Here is a 16,906-nt window from a genome sequence, read left to right on the forward strand (position 1 = left end):
GAAATCTTGTTTTCACTCTAGTGAATCGCTGATGTTGATTTGATTGAAGAAAATATTTTCAAATTTAATACTGCACTCCAATATAAATTATAATTACATAAGCATAAACGTTGACAAAATCTGAATTGGTTCCTTGCACGGAGTCTCGATTAGAATGGTGCTGGAAAACACAGCAGGTCAGGCAGCATTCGAGGAGCAGGAAAATCGATGCTTTGGGCAAAAGCCCTTCAGCAGGAATGGAGGCAGGCAGCAAAGATTACAATAGGTGAATGGGGGTGGAGATGGAGGTGATAGGTCAGAGGGGTGGGTGGAGCGGATAGGTGGGAAGGGAGATTGGCAGGTAGGACAGGTCATGTGGATGGTATTGAGCAGGAAGTTTGGAGCATCTGCAGTGCTCACTTTTGCCTCCTTGCACAGAGTGTGAGAGTAATGATTTTTATCAAAGTCATATTCGTTGGGGTGACTTAAGGATTATTTCACTGTAAATAATGATGGGAAAGCAATAACTTGGGATAAGTGATATCTGTGATTCCACCGACATTGCAGTTTGCACCAACTGAATGGTTTCAAACATGGTTAAGTATTATCGGATCATGACAGAAATGATCAGTTGACCCATCACTTTCAAATTCTGGATTAGAATCAGAAACTATAAGTACAACAAACTTTTATCTACCCACCTCCATAACCAGCGCTCCTCAAACATTCCAGTAGATTCCCCTGGCCTCTGGAACTGCTCGGACGCCATTAGCCATGTGGCGGGTGCAGCTGCCACCCCCACGCTGATTGATGATGTCACTTCCGCCCCCATCATGGCCGCTCCTACAGCCACTTCTACCCCTCACAATTCCTCATGCACCACACATGACATCACTTCTGCCCCTCACATAATCGCTGATGTCACATGCTTAGTGACTTCCGCCCCACCCCAACTGCTGTGTTTGCCACCACTTCCGCCCCCAACGCCACTCATCTGCATTCTGCTGACACAGCCCCCTCAGATCCCACTGTCACCGTCCCTGCTGCCCAGAACCCTGAGGGGAACACCACCCCTGTTGATGACTCCACCCCCATTCCCCCACTCCAGTTACAGGCTCCGCCCCGATTCCCAGCTCCAGACGCACATCAGGTCCCAGCTCCCAACCCTGCCAAGTTTTCACCATCCCTCCAGACCTACCCCTCACTGAGGATGAACGATCAGTCCTCAGCAAAGGACTCACCTTCATCCACCCATCAATGAATTTAACACACGCCATGACGTCAAACATTTCTTCCGCCGCCTCTGCCTCCGAGCTTACTTTCACAATCAGGACTCCTGCCCACCTTCCGAGGACCCCTTTGCCCACCTCCAACACACTGCATCCACCTGGACACCCTGTGCTGGCCTCTTACCGCCCTCGACCTATTCATTTCCAACTGCCGCCGAGACATTAGCCACCTCAACCTATCTACCCCCCTCCCCCACTCCAACTTCTCACCCTCACAATGCGCAGCCTTCCAATCCCTCTGCTCCAATCCCAAACTCACTATCAAGCCAGCAGATAAAGGGGGCACAGTGGTAGTCTGGCGCACTGACCTCTACACTACTGAAGCCAAACTACAACTCGAGGACACATCTTCCTACTGCTCGCTCGACCATGACCCCACCCCCCCATCACCTCCCAGACCATACGGAACCTCATCACCTCAGGAGATCTCCCACCCACAGCTTCCAACCTCACAGTCCGGGAACCCCACACTGCTCAGTTCTAACTCCATCCCAAGATCCACAAGCCTGACCACCCTGGCCGACCCATTGTCTCAGCATGCTCCTGCCCCACTGAACTCATTTATACCTATCTCAACACTGTCCTATCCCCCCCTAGACCAGGAACTCCCCACATACGTTCGAGACACCACCCATGCCCTCCACCTCTTCCAAGACTTCTGTTTCCCTGCCCCCCAATGCCTCATCGTCACCATGGATATCCAATCCCCCTACACCTCCATCCGCCATGACCAGGGCCTCCAAGCCATTGTTTCTTCCTCTCCCGACATCCCCAACAGTACCCTTCCACCGAAACTCTCATTCGTTTGGCCGAACTGGTCCTCACGCTTAACAATTTCTCCTTCGAATCCTCCCACTTCCTCCAGACCAAAGGGGTAGCCATGGGAACCTGTATGAGCCCTAGCTATGCCTGTCTCTTGGTTGGCTACGTAGAACAGTCCATCTTCCGTAATTACACCGGCACCACTCGCCACTTCTTCCTCTGCTACATTGAAGAGTACATTTGCGCCACCTCGTGCTCCCGTGAGGAGGTTGAGCAATTCATCAAATTCACCAACATATTCCACCCTGACCTTAAATTTACCTGGACCATCTCTGACACCTCCCTCCCCTTCCTGGACCTCTCCATCTCCATTAATGATGACTGACTTGACACCGACATTTATAAACCCACCAACTCCCACAGCTACATGGATTACACCTCTTCCCACCCTACCTCCTGAAAAAATGCCATCCCGTATTCCCAATTCCTCCGCCTCCGCCATATCTGCTCCCAGGAGGACCCGTTCCATCACAGAACATGCTAGATGGCCTCCTTCTTTAGAGACTGCAATTTTCCTTCCCACGTGGTTAAAGATGCCCTCCAACGCATCTCGTCCACATCCAGCATCTCTGCCCTCAGACCCCACCCCTCCAACCGTAACAAGGACAGAACCACCCTGGTGCTCACCTTCCACCCTACCAACCTTCGCATAAACCAAATCATCTGCCAACATGTCTGCCACCTCCAAACAGACCCCACCACCAGGGGTATTTTCCCTCCCCATCCCTTTCCACCTTCTGCAAAAACCGTTCCCTCCGTGACTACCTGGTCAGGTCCACGCCCCCCTACAACCCACCTTTCCATTCTGGCATCTTCCCCTGCCACCGCAGGAATTGCAAAACCTGCGCCCACACCTCCTCCCTCACCTCCATCCAAGGCCCTAAAGGAGCCTTCCACATCTATCAAAGTTTTACCTGCACATCCACCAATATCATTTATTGTATCCATTGCTCCCGATGCGGTCTCCTCTACATTGAGCAGATCGCTTTAGGGAACATCTCCGGGACACCCGCACCAATCAACCACACCGCCCTGTGGCCCAACATTTCAACTCCCCCTCCCACTCTGCCAAGGACATAGAGGTCCTGGGCCTCCTTCACCGCCGCTCCCTCACCACCAGATGCCTGGAGGAAGAACGCTTCTTCATCTGCCTCAGAACACTTCAACTCCATGGCAGCAATATGGACTTCAACAGTTTCCTCATTTCCCCTTCCCCCACCTCACCCCAGTTCCAAACTTCCAGCTCAGCATTGTCCCCATGACCTGTCCTACCTGCCTATCTTCTTTTCCACCTATCCACTCCACCCTTCCGCCCCCCCAACCTATCACCTTCATCCCCTCCCCCACTCACCCATTGTCGTCTTTACTACTTTCTCCCCACCCCCACCTTCCTCTCACTGATCTCTCCACCCTTCAGGCTATCTGCCTGTATTCCTGATGAAGGGTTTTTATTTGAAACGTCGATTTTACTGCTCCTTGGATGCTGTCTGAACTGTTGTGCTCTTCCAGCACCACTAATCCAGAATCTGGTTTCCAGCATCTGCAGTCATTGTCTTTACCATCACTTTCAAAGCTGAGGTTTTCATATTTTCCAATTATATTTAAGAGCAGTAACATTCTGGACAATAATTACAAAACTGAGCAAAACAAGACCAGTTTCTCAATGTTATTAAATCATTTGTGGGAGATACATTACTAATACATGTTGGAACACGAAAGAAGATCACTTTGACATTTTTATTTTGATTGAGCCCAGTCCCCGTGGAAAAACTCCACTGACCCGGCAGTGAAGTGATTTTGTGTGTCCCCCCCCCCCCCCCCCCGGAAAGACCCCACTGACCCTGCAGTGAAATGATTTGGTGTCCCAAACCCGAGAAAGACTCCCACTGAGCCCAGTCTGAGACCCACTGACTGATTCATCTCCAACACTGTCATGTAGCGCCACCTCCCGCCTGTGGAGCAACATTACAGGCGGGAAGGTCCCCGGGTTCCTGCAGCTCACAGCTCACTCTACCCAGTCAGTCCCTCTCTACAATTGGGCTTCTATTTGTTTCTTCTCTCCCCCTCCTTCTTTCCCCCAGACTGAGACCGACCCCCATCAGTTTACAGCTGGCAGGGGACGGGGTGAAATTATGGGATGGATCTGTCAGTGCCCTTTAATCCCACAGATTGTCAGCGGGGCGGAGTTTTTCCCGCCGTCATTCCATCCCGGACAGAAGATGGGAAAGATCCTCTCAGTGAAAGTGTGGGTGAAAGTGTGGAGATGGGACATGGTGTCCGCATTGTAAAATGACACCTGTCCACCCTCATAGTCCAGGAAAACCCCGATCTTCCGGGGATTCACACTCGGGGAGAGGGGGGTCAGGGAGGGGGAGGTGGCGGCTAAATAACCACATCCGGGTAACAGCCCCACAATCCAGAATCCGGACTCTGGGCTCAATCTGATCCTCCCTTTCCTCATCACAGACTCTCGGGCCGCTCCCAGATACCACCAGGTCTTCTCCCCCACCTCCACTTCCCAGTAATGTCTCCCTGATGTGAATCCCTCTGATCCCAGGACACAGACCCAGGAATCAAATCTCTCCGGGGAGTCAGGGAGCGGCTGCTCTGTGTCTCCGAGTCTCACACTGATCCGGTCCTCAGACAGGATGAGCCGGGGATGCGCTGTGTTCGGATCCAGAGTCAGAGAGGCTGGAGCTGGGAGAGAGATCAAATAGCACCGTCAGAGAGAGGGAGGGAGAGAGAGGCCAGGGAGAGTGAGGGGAGCAGGTAGTGAGGGGTTGACCCATACAGGGGGGTGAGAGTGAAGGGGAGATAGGGCGAATCTGGAAAAGAGGAGTTTGAAGGAGTGGAGGGACAGGGAAAGAGAAGTGAGTGAGGGGGAGTGCAGTGAGAGTGGAGCAATGAGGAGGAAGGATGGTAAGGCCGAGGGCTGTTGAGGGATAAGGAGGGAGGTGAGGTGAGAGGCTTCATTTGGAGGGGAGTTAGTGGGGAAAGGAAGAACAGAACACTAACCCTAACATTAACCTTATCGCAGGAGGGAGAGAAAGGTGAAAGAGAGGGAGAGAGTGAGGAGAGTTGGGATAGAGGGTGGAGAGTGAGGAGAGGTGGGAGGGAGAGGAGGGAGACTGAGGGGGTGGTATGAGAGAGAGTGGTGTGGAGATTAAGGGGGAGCTCAGAGGAGGGAGAGCAATGCGAGGGTGAGTGCTCAGGTAAGAGCAATGGGAAGGGGTATTCCTAGGGCCGGGTAAGGGAGAGAGCAGTTTGGGGAATGCCTGCAGTGCCATCATCTGGAGAGCCAGGAGGAGTGGGGAGAAGAAGGGGGAATTGTGGGGATGGGAAGTGTGATGGTCGTGACAAATTCCAGTGTGCTGGAGACAGTAAACTGAAGCAGAAAGTGAGGGGAGAGCGAGGGGCAGATTGTGTGGCAGAAGAGGATGGAGTAGAAGCAGTAAAGGTTGGGGAAGTAGAGGGGAGAGTGAGGGGAGTGCAAGGGGGTGTGGGACAGCATAGGGGAGTGTCAGATGATAGGGGCCAGAAGGGTGACGGGAGAGCGATGGGAAGAGTGAGGGGTATGGGAGACGTGAGGGAGACTGAAGGAGTTAGTGAGAATGAATTATATGGACAGGATTGGGGGAGGGCAGAATGAGGGAAAGGAGAGACTGAGAGAGATGGATGGACATGGACTCCAATGGGAGATGGCTAGGTGCATGAGGAAGATACGAATTAGAAGGGGAGAGTGAGTTGGAGACTGAGGGTGATGGAACTAGGAAAGGAGGGACAGGAAGGGAAGAATGAGAGGAGGGAAGAGTAATGGGGAAGTGAGCACAGGGAGGAGTGCGATAACAAAATGTGTGTCAGTGAAAATGGAGAGTGAGGAAAGTGGACGGTAAGTGGAACTGGAAGGGTAGGGAACAGTAAGTGGAAGGTTGGTGAATGCAAGAGGAAGGGGAGAGTGAGGTGATGTGGGTGGGAATGAGGATAGTGAGGGGAAGCAGGAGTGATGGGCAGCAAGGGAGTGGGGAGACTGAGGGAGAGGTAGAGTGAAGTTACATTTATCAGGGAGGATTCAGGGAAAGGGGAGGGTAGCATGATGGAGAGTGGGAGGAAATGACAGGAGGTTTTTTAAAAATTTCAGATCAGGGAATGGGAGATTGAAGAAATGGGGAAGTGATAGTGGATGGAATGAGTGGAAGCTGAGTAAAGATGGGGGAAGAGGGTATAGGGGTTTTGTGAGGGAGGGGAACGGTTTGGGATGGGATAGGAGAGAGTTATTGATGGTGTAGAATGAAAGGATAAGGAAAGGAGATTTGCCAAATAAGTGGACGATTGAGCATTGGAGATGGGGACAGTGAGTGGGAGGGTTGAGAGATGAAGATGCAGTGAGTGAGGGGAAGAGAGAAAGGGAGGTGAGAGTGAGGAGGAAGGGATGGCTAAGCTGGAGGGAAGAAGGACAGGTTCCTTTTGGGCATGGGAGGGATAAGTGAGCGGGAGAGAAAAATGTGTGGCAGGGAGTGACGAGGTATATGAGAGGGATGGGACATGTTAAGAGTATGGGGAATTAATCCGTATGTGGAAGTGAGAGAACAAAATAAGGGCATTCTGAAGGTCAGTGAATTGGAGGATGAGGTCAAGTCTGTGAGGGGGAGAAGAGAGTCAAGATGAGGGGACTGTAGGCCAGGGATTTAAAAGGAAGGAGATAGTCAGGTCTTGGAAGTTGAGCAAGTCTGAGGAATGTGGAGAAGGTGAGTGAATTTGAGGATGAGGTGGAGGGGAAGAGAAGTGGAGGTGAGAGTGAAGAGGAAGGGGATAGTGAGGAGGCAAGATTAAAAGAGGGGAGAGTCTGGGGTGGGGGAAATCATGGCAGAGTGATTATGGAGGAATGGAGTGGAAGGGGAGGGTGAATGTGAGATGGGAGTGAGGGGCAGTGTGAAGCAGAGGGTGAGAGCAGTGTGAGGTTGAGGGGAGACTGACTGGATTGGGAAGCTGTGATTGAGGGGACAGTGAGGGAGAGCTGAGAGAGTGTGAGGAATGAGCAGGAGGGGGCTGTGATATTGAGGGGGAAAGGGAAATCAGGAGGGAGTGAGGGAACATTGATAGCAATGGAGATTGGAGAGTGTGGGAAACCAGAGTGTAAAGGGGAGGTGGAGGGGAGAATGAGGTGGAGGGAAGAGGTTGTCAAAGTTTGGAAATGGAGGGAGGGTGGGGATAGTACTGAATGGTGAACAATTTAGAGGAATGATGGATGTGAAGAGTGTGGAGGTGAGTCAGGTGGAGGGTGGAGAATGCAGTGAGGCCATAGTCTGTCAGGCTAAAGGACAATTAATGGCAGATACAAACCAAGAGAAGAATGAGGTCAAGGAGTAAGTAACCAGGATGGGAAGCTAAGCTAGAGGGATCAGTGAAGGAGAGGGAAGAATGAATGGAGAGTGATCAGGAGGGCAGAGAGGGAGTGCGAGAGTCGGCAAAAACAATGACTGCAGATGCTGGAAACCAGATTCTGGATTAGTGGTGCTGGAAGAGCACAGCAGTTCAGGCAGCATCCGAGGAGCAGTAAAATCGACATTTCGGGCAAAAGCCCTTCATCAGGTGAGTACACAGAGTAGGGTCAAGAGAGTAGAAGTGAGGAGTGAGCAGAAGGGAGACAGTGAGAGCAGGAGATAGTGGGGTGGGAGACCACGAGAGAGTGTTGCTTAGAGGTAGGGAGTGGTGATCCATGGCAAGGTGTTGGGGAGGGAGGGTGAGGAGAGTAGGGCCTGTATGGAGACAGAAGTGAGGGATAGGGACAAGGAATCTGAGGAGACAATGATGGGGTGAATAAAGAGATGGGTTGTGTGCAAGGTCATGAGATTGGAGGAGGTGAAAGGCAGGGGTTAAGGGAAATGGAGAGGGAAGTTGGCAGCGAGGGGGAGGGGGTTTGAAAATGAGGAAGATAACTCTGAGGAGGAGAATTGGGAGAGAGGAGGAGAGAGTGAAAATGAGATGTGTGTGGGAAGGCTGAGAATGTCGTGTGAGTGAGAGGCGCGACAATGTTGCTCCTTTAACATGGTTAGGTTGTCCCTGTGTTTTTTGTCCGGGGGTGGAGGGTCATAACCGCATATCTTCCCATGTGCCTGGTTTCTATGGGTTTTCGGGCTAATTTGGTTAGAGCGAACAGATAATGCCTCAGGTTTCAAACGGCTTTCAACTTTTTAAAAAAATGCAATGTCTGTTCACCTCCATCCCTCATCAGGATGGTCTCAGGGCTGTCCGCTTCTTCCTGGAACAAAGGCCTGAACTGTGCCCACCCCCACCACCCTCCTCCCCTTGGCCGAGCTTAGCCTCACCCTCACCAACTTCTCTTTTAACTCCCCTCATTTTCTTCAGGTCGGAGGGGTAGGAATCATTTCCCACATGGGCCCCTGTTATACCTGTCTCTTTGGGGTGTATGTGAAACATTCCTTTTCTCGTCCTATTCCGGCCCCCACCCACAAGGCTTTCTGCAGTATGTCGATGATAACATTAATGCTGCCTCCTCACTCTCATGTCTGGAATTGGAAAATTTTATCAATTTCACTTCAAGCTTCCACACCACTCTCACCTTAACCTAGTCCAGCTCTGACTCCTCCATTCCTTTCCTGGGAATATACAGGCCACCAATATCCATTATAAATCCACTGATTCCCACAGTTTCCTGGACTGCACATCCTTGCATCCTGCTACATGTAACGATTCCAGTCCATTCTCCCAATTCTCCACCCCATCACATTTTTTCCGATGATGCCAACTTTGACAAGGGAATTTCCGAGATGTCCAGTTTCTTCCTCAACCAAGGATACCCCAGCACTGTTGTTTACAGGGCCCTCAAATGGTCCAACCTTTCTCCCACACTTCCGCCCTCACCTTCTCTTCCCTCCTGTAACAACAATCGGCTTCCCTTGTCCTTTCCTAACATCCCATCAGCATCCACATCTTGAGGATATTAGCCACATTTCCACCATGTCCAGTGAGATGCCACTACCAACATATATTCCCTTCCCCTCTCTTAACCACCTTCCGCAGGGATCATTCCCTCAGGGACATCCTGTTGCAATCTTCCTTCATTTCCCCCCCCCCCCCCACACACACACACACACACACACACAGCCCCAAAGCACCTTTGCCTGCAATTGCCGAAGTTGTAACACCTGCCCATTTACTTCCTCTCTCCACAGTATCCAAGACTCCAAATGTACCCTCCTGGTGAAGCAGTACTTTACCTGCATTTCCCACAATCTAGTCTACTGTATTCACTGCTCACAATGTGGTCTCTGCTACCCTTGGGGAAACAAAGCATTAACTGGATGACCACTTTGAAGAAGACCTACTTTTTGCTCACAAAAAAGACCCTGAGTTTCTAGTTGCCTGCCACTTTAACAGAGCATTCCTGATGAAGGGCTTATGCCTGAAAAGTCGATTCTCCTACTCCTCAGATGCTGTCTGACCGGCTGTACTTTTGACCTTAACACACCATTCTGTTCCCTGCCGAATATCTCTATCAGAAGCTTGCTACAGTGCTCATTGTCTGCTTGCAAACACTGCAGTTCTCTGGAATTAGTATTCACTTCAATAACTTTAGGGTCTGAGTTCTTCCATGTCCAGCCTTGTTATCACATAGTCTGACATTACACACAACCTATTGCTGGCCATTAACAGTCTCTATTAACAGCTGTTCACCCTCATACCCAGATCATTATCCACTCCTTTGCCTGTCTAACTGCTCTTCTCTCTCTTTGGGGTCTATCCCCAGTTATCCTTTACTCCTTACTCCCTCACCCCACCCAATCCTCTGCATTTAAACTGACATTTTCTGAGTTAGAATCTGTTCTGAGGAAGGGTCACTCAATCAGAAATGCTAACTCTGATTTCTCTCCACAGATGCTGCCAAACCTGCTGAGCTTTTGAAGCAACTTCTCTTTTTGTTTCTCAAACATTCCCCATTTGATATGTGCCTGTCAGCCCTGGCTCTTTAAGGTCTACCCGTCTTCCTTATATTCTGGTAAAAACTGTTCCTCCAATGTCACTCCAGATGAAGCCAGCCCAGTCTCCTCTCGAAATCCTGTTTCCGTGCTCTATTCCTCTGATTAGACAGAACCCTTTGCTGCTCTGACACACAGAGCTGATGGCTCAAGACACTTATCCAAATGAACCCACAGAAAGAACAATGTTTCCATGGAGAGTCTGTCTGAATTTACAACTAATGATATGAAGATGTAACCTGGGGCCTTGGAGACCCTGCACAACTGGATTATCATCAGGCAAAATGAATACACATGTTTACCTGGGTGAATGGTGTGTGTCATTTCTCTCCAGACTGTGTACTGCAAAGGGCCAGTGAACTGTGCGAGAGACAGAGAGCTGTCAGCAGCTGAGAATTCGTTCCCCTCCTTACTAATCCTGTAAATATTAAACAGTTGACATTATAAATTCAGTTTTGTTCAAATATTAGAAATGATTTAAATAATCATGCTTTCAGTGTTGTTCATGTTTGAGTCAATGAGCTTGAATGTGAAATGTCCATCTTATTTTAAAACTGATCCAAAAATACTTAGATATTGCAAGGGCAAGGATTGGAAACCCCCACATCCAGAGAAAGGCCCATGCCCTGACAACAGATTAGTTACTGAGACATCACACACCATGCAATGATAGACATTTCCTCCATCCCCTTACTGTATGATCAAGAGAGTTTGTGGAACAGAGACAAAAAAACTGAAATATCTGAAAGCCTTTTTATAAATATATGAAGGACAAAAGGGTAATGAGGGTGGGAGTAGTGCCTCTCAAAGATTAGCAAGGCAGCCTTTGCGTGGAGGTACAAGAGATGGTGAGATACTAAACACCTATTTTGCACCAGTGTTTACTGTGAAGAAGGACATGAAAGATAAAGAAATAGATGGCGATATTTTATAAATGTCCATATTTCGGAGGAGGAGGTGCTGGATGTCTTGAAATAAATAAAAGTGGATAGATCCTCTGGACATAATCAGGTGTGCACTCAAACTCTATGGGAAGCTAGGGAAGTGATTGTTGGGTCCCTTGCTAAGATATTGCATCATTAACAGTCACAGGTGAGGTGCTGGAAGACTGGAGGTTGGCTAACATGGTGCCACTATTTAAGAAAAGTGGTAAGGAAAAGCCAGGGAACTATAGACTGGTGAGCTTGACATTGGTGGTGGGCAAGTTGTTGGATTGAATCCTAAGGGACAGGATTTCGAAAACTGTGGAAAGGCAAGGACTGATTAGTGATTGTCAGCATGGCTTTGTGCATGGGAAATCATGTCTCCTGAACTTGACAGAGTTTTTTGAAGAAGTAACAAAGAGGATTGATGAGGGCGGAGCAGTAGACATGAGCTGTATGGACTTCAGTAAGGCATTCAACAAGGTTCCCCATGGGAGATTGGTTAACAAGGTTAGATCTCATGGAATACAGGGAGAACTAGCTAATTGGATACAGAATTGGCTCAAAGGTGGAAGACAGGATGTGGTGGTTATTTTTCAGACTGGAGGCCAGTGGTGTGCCACAAGGATCAGTGCTGGGTCCAGTATGTTTCTTCATTTATATGAATGATTTGGATGTGAACATTGGATGTATGGTTAGTAAGTTTGCAGATGACACCAAAACTGGAGGTGTAGTGGACAGTGAAGAAGGTTACGTCAAAGTACAACAGGATTTGGATAAGAACAGTGGACTGAGGAGTAACAGGTGGAGTTTAATTTAGATAAATTCAAGGTGCTGCATTTTGGAAAAGCAAATCAGAGCAGAACTTATACACTAAATGGAAAGTTCTTAGGGAGTGTTGCTGAACAAAGAGACCTTGGAGTGCAGATTTATAGTTCCTTGAAAATACAGTTGCAGGTAGATAGGATAGTGAAGAAGGTGTTGTGTATGATTTCTTTTATTGGACAGAGCATTGAGTATAGGAGTGGGGTGGTCATGTTGTGGCTGTACAGGACATTGTATCAGGTACTTTTGGAATTTTCGTGCAATTCTGGTCTTGTTCCTAGTGGAAGTATGTTATGAAACTTGACAGGACTAGAAAGGTTTTATGAGGATCTTGCCAGGGTTGTAAGATTTGTGCTATAGGGAAGGTTGAATTGGCTGGGGTTGTTTTCTCTAGAACATCGGAGGCTGAGGGATGACTGTGTAGAGGTTAATAAAAATCATGAGGGGCATGAATACGGTAAATAGACAAGGTCTTTTCCCTGGGGTGGGGAAATCCAGAAGTAGAGGGTTCAGGGTGAGAGGGGAAAGATATAAAAGGACATAAGGGGCATCATTTTCATGCAGAGGGTGGTGTGTGTATGGAATGAGCTGCCAGATGAAGTGGTGGAGGCTGGTAAAATTGCAACATTTAAAAGGCATATGCGTGGGTATATAAATAGAAAGGGTGCAGTGAGATATGGGCCAAGTGCTGGCAAATGGGACTAGATTAGGTTAGGATAACTGGTTGGCATGGACGAGTTGGCCCAAAGAGTCTTTCTGTGCCGTACGCCACTATAATTCTATGACTCTGTGATTCCCAATTTAAACTCTGACTGTCTCAGGTTGGTCAGGAGCCATGCAGGGACAGGGATAGCCATTCCTTGGAAACATGGGCCGTGTGTCTCTCTCAGGGTCAGGGGAAGGTCACAGTCACACAAACAGCCCAAATCAGGGCAGTGATCACTTCCAGCCTGAGAACCAGGCTGTACTATTTACAGACAGCTTGTCATTGTTTACAATACTGTAGAACAGTTTTATCAAAGCTAATGCTGTTTCACACCTGTAATGAGCTTCTTGTTGTAAAAAACACTTTGTGTGTGAGCATAACCGGAGTTCATGTCGCCCGATAAACAACCCTTTAAAGCAGTGACAATAGCCAGGAAATAAACACTAAATAACCTATCCCTGAGCAAACTGTGCAGAATTTCAGTAAAGAGCATGTCCTACCTTCTCTTCCGACAAGCTTCCTCCTGAAAGAAATGAATCACAAACAGTGAGGATGGCAGTAACAGATTTCAGGAGGAGACAGACAGGCTGCTGAAATGTGCAGACACAACACGGAAGTGTGAAGTGATACATTTTGGAAAGAAGATAGAGGAGAGGGTAAAATAAGCTGGAACTGACCATCAGTCCCGTTCACAGACACAGTGACTCTCACACTCCCACTGTACCAGACATACCCACACACCCTCCACATGGAACTGGAACTGGATTATAATGGGAGTTCTAGGAGATCATTAAGCTTTGGGAACACAGATAATAATACAAAAACAAAATAACAACTGATTCTCGGGAGAATGTCTGTAATCCCCAGAATCTGCAGACGGTGTGGCAACAGTTACAGAAAACAGAGATTACTGGAAATTCTCAACAGGTTTGGAAGGATCTGTGGACAGACTTCAGAGTGAACGTTTCGGGAGCACTGAGCCTAATTCAGAGACAACAGCAGAATCGTCCAGACAGTCACAAGTTCAGTTAACTTTCTTTGCACTAAATTCGATATTATTTCTACAGTCAGCATTATGTCTGAAATGTATCTGAAATAACATGCAATATCTTCCCTTACCTTCAGAAATATCAGCTCGTCTTTTTGATCCATCTGTTTCTGCAACTTTGACAGTTCCTCCTGAATAGAATTTAAATTCTCCTGAATCTCTCGCAGATTTTTCTCCATTTGTTCTACAACCCTCTCCTCTTCTTCCCTGAGATCTCTGAGTAAACGCTGCTCTTTCTCAGTGAGAATCTGGTGCATTTTAGTGAACTCGGATGTGATGTGGGTCTGCAGACTGCTCGCCTGTTCCTACCAAATGAAATGTGAAACCTCATTAATGTCCCGCGATAAAGGGAACAAAACTAACCCAGATCCCAGAGAATCAGCACAGGGAGAGCTCACCCTCACTTCGGAAATCTTCCGTTTCTGGGTCAGTTCCGTTTGGAGAACCGCCGATTTCTTCTCTGTGAGAGAATCTAAGTAAGATTTCAGCTGATCCTAGAATTGGAAAATAAAATTACATTCTCAAAGTGTTCGCCCCTGAAAATGTGCTAATTCCTTATTAAAACTATTTCAGAAGAACACTAACGCTGCAGGAGAGCAATTGTCAGCGATACAATTCCTGTTTGTGGTCTCTGACGGAGGTGTGTGAGTCCAGACGAGTCTCAAAGATGGTCTGAACAGATTGCTTAGAAATATCGATGACAAAATACAATGTTTACCTTGTAGATTTCAACAGCCTCATTGATCGGCAGGAAGCGGTGCTCTCTGTGTTCCCGCGAATCTCTACAAATCAGACAGATCAACTTCTTGTCAGTTTCACAAAACAGTTTCAGATCTTCCTGATGTTTCTCACAGTGAGGTTTACTTTCCTTCTCTTTCGGATCCAGCTTTAATTTTCGAGCTTTCTCCGCCAGATTCGCTAAGGCCCGATTTACCCTGAGGTTTCTTTCCGTAAACTCCTCTCCACATTCCGGACAGGAGTTTATCTCCTTCTTTTCCCAACTCTGGGTGATACAGGAGCGGCAGAAGTTGTGTCCACATTCCAGGATTACCGGATCGGTGAAGAAATCCAGACAAATGGGACAAATTGTCTCCTCGGTGAAACTCAGGAGCTGCTGTCTGGACGCCATGTTCACCCTCAGCACTTCCTGATTCAAACCACTTTCAGTTTCGATATCCCTGCGCTGGTAAATACATCCAGTTCAACGTTTCCCCGAGGAATTTCACCGCAATACTCAGAGACTGATTACAGGAAATCGGAATGAGTCTCGGCTATTCAGCCCCCACCATTCAACATGATTCTGTCTGATCGATTACTCCAGTGCCTTTTACCCTCCCGATTCCAATAACCCTGAATGCCGTTGGTAATCAGAAACCTGGAAACTCCATCCTGAAACATGCTGAAAGAGTGATCTCTCACGCCCCTCTGCTGTAGAGAATCACAAAGATTCACAGCCATCCAAGGGAATTCAAAATTCTCCTCATCTCAGACCGAATTGAGAACCGCCTTATGTTGAAGTTGGGCCCTGGTTCAGGAATCTCCAGCCCGGCGGGAATATCTTACCTGAAGCGGCACTGTCCACCTCTTTAAGCATTTTGTAAATTTCAGCTTGATCGCCTCTCATTTTTCAAAACTCTGGGGAATACAGGCTCCGTTTGCCCAGTTTCTCGTCATTGGACACAGTCCCGCCATCCCGGGAATAAGTCTGGTGACCCTTCGCTGCTGTCCCTGAACGGCAATGCTATTGTTCCTCCGATATGGAGACCAAATATACACACAGTCCTGCAGATGCAGGCTAACTGAGCTCCTATCCAACTGAAGCAAGTCTTTCCTGCTCCTGTACTCAGATCCCCGAGCAAGGATCAGTATTTGGGCCCCAGCCGTCCACAAAATATATCAGTGGATAGAAGCTGGGGGCCAAATGTAATCTTTACAGATTTGTGGGGAGGACAATGCTCAGGGGGAAGGTGTGTCGTGAGGAAGATGTAAACCAGCTCCAGGAGGAATTGTCAGGCTTCATGAATGGGCAAGAACATCCTGGATAGATCATAATGTGGAGAAACGTGAAACTATGTGGAGAAAAGATTCGCAGAGTATTTCCTGAAGGATGAGGTTGAAGAGTGCAGGTGGACAGTGGGACCTCTGTTCCTTGTCAATAAATCACTAAAAGGTAATCAGCAGGTGGAAAGAGATTCACCTGGTCATCTCTATTCAGTGAGCACGAGCATATTCACACGAGCGAGAAACATTTACTTTCTCCTTGCCTGATTTATATTTCTCTTCTTTTGATCACTCTATTGATTAATGATTTAGATGGTGTGCTACATAGCCAGAAAAAAAGTGAGAGAAAAACTGGAAGGTCTGAAAGTGAATAAATCACGTGGACCAAATGAGCTACACACAACAGTTCTGAAAGAGGTAGCTGAAGAAATAATGGAGACATCAATAGAGTCATAGAGATGTACAGCATAGAAACAGACCCTTCTGGCTAACCCATCCATGCCTACCAGGTATCCTAACCTAATCTAATCTTTTAAATGTTATAATTGTACCAGCATCCACCACTTCCTCTGGCAGCTCATCCCATATCTGCATCACCTTTTGCTTGAAAAAATTGTTCCTTAGGTCCCTTTCCCATCTCACCCTAAACCTATGTCCTCCAGTTCTAGACTTCCCCACCCCATGGAAAAGACTGTTTATTTACTCTATGTATGCCTCTCATGATTTTATTAACTTCTATAAGATCATCCCTCAGCCTCTGACGTTCTAGAGAAAACAGCCCCAGCCTATTCAACCTCCCCCTATATCTCAAACCGTCCAACCCTGGCATCATCCTTGTAAATATATTCTGAACCCTTTTACGTTTCACAACATCCTTCCGATAGGACAGAAACCAGAATTGCACACAATATTCCAAAAGTGGCCAAAGCAATGTTCTATACAGCTGCAACAATACATCCAACTCCTTTACTCAATACTCTGAACAATAAAGGAAAGCATACCAAATGCATACCAAATGCCTTCTTCAGTGTCTTATCTACCTGCGACTCCACTTTCAAGGACCTGTAAATCTGCATTCCAAGGTCTGTTTATTCATCAACACTCTATTTCTGATGAAGGGCTTTTGCCTGAAATGTCGATTTTCCTGCTCCTCGGATGCTGCCTGACGTGCTGTGCTTTTCCAGCACCACTCTAATCTAGACAATCTGATCACAATCACATTGTACTCTGAAGTAATCTTTTTCACTGTCCACTACATCTCCAATTTTGGTGTCATCTGCAAACTTACCAACTATACTTCCGATGTTCACATCCAG

At 47.8% G+C, this 16,906-nt stretch overlaps 2 protein-coding genes across 2 annotated transcripts in view; one reads left to right on the forward strand and one right to left on the reverse strand.

Moving 5' to 3' along the window:
* LOC122547595 (uncharacterized) overlaps window positions 1-16,906 on the forward strand; it is a 715,380-nt gene that overhangs the window by 310,278 nt on the left and 388,196 nt on the right.
* LOC148140410 (zinc-binding protein A33-like) lies at window positions 3,738-15,192 on the reverse strand. The gene is made up of 6 exons (XM_087979339.1): window positions 14,308-15,192; window positions 13,988-14,083; window positions 13,661-13,894; window positions 13,042-13,064; window positions 10,390-10,505; window positions 3,738-4,787 (listed from the first exon to the last, which is right to left on the reverse strand). The coding sequence occupies exons 1-6, from the start codon at window positions 14,716-14,718 to the stop codon at window positions 4,237-4,239; spliced, it is 1,431 nt and encodes a 476-aa protein (XP_087835465.1). The 5' UTR covers window positions 14,719-15,192; the 3' UTR covers window positions 3,738-4,236.

This window comes from Chiloscyllium plagiosum, unplaced genomic scaffold (genome assembly GCF_037043375.1).
Source record: "Chiloscyllium plagiosum isolate Xiang-an unplaced genomic scaffold, Cpla_swu_hap1 HiC_scaffold_35, whole genome shotgun sequence".
Classification (NCBI taxonomy): Eukaryota; Metazoa; Chordata; class Chondrichthyes; order Orectolobiformes; family Hemiscylliidae; genus Chiloscyllium; species Chiloscyllium plagiosum.

What these genes read in the sequence shown, in the direction of transcription:
- LOC148140410 (XM_087979339.1), bottom strand. Translation starts at nt 14,718, where the DNA reads ATGGCGTCCAGACAGCAGCTCCTGAGTTTCACCGAGGAGACAATTTGT. An exon ending in AGGCTGTTGAAATCTACAAG is followed by an intron (nt 14,084 to 14,307) that starts GTAAACATTGTA and finishes TTCCAATTCTAG; the next exon opens with GATCAGCTGAAATCTTACTT. An exon ending in GACACACACCATTCACCCAG is followed by an intron (nt 4,788 to 10,389) that starts GTAAACATGTGT and finishes TCTCTCTCCCAG; the next exon opens with CTCCAGCCTCTCTGACTCTG.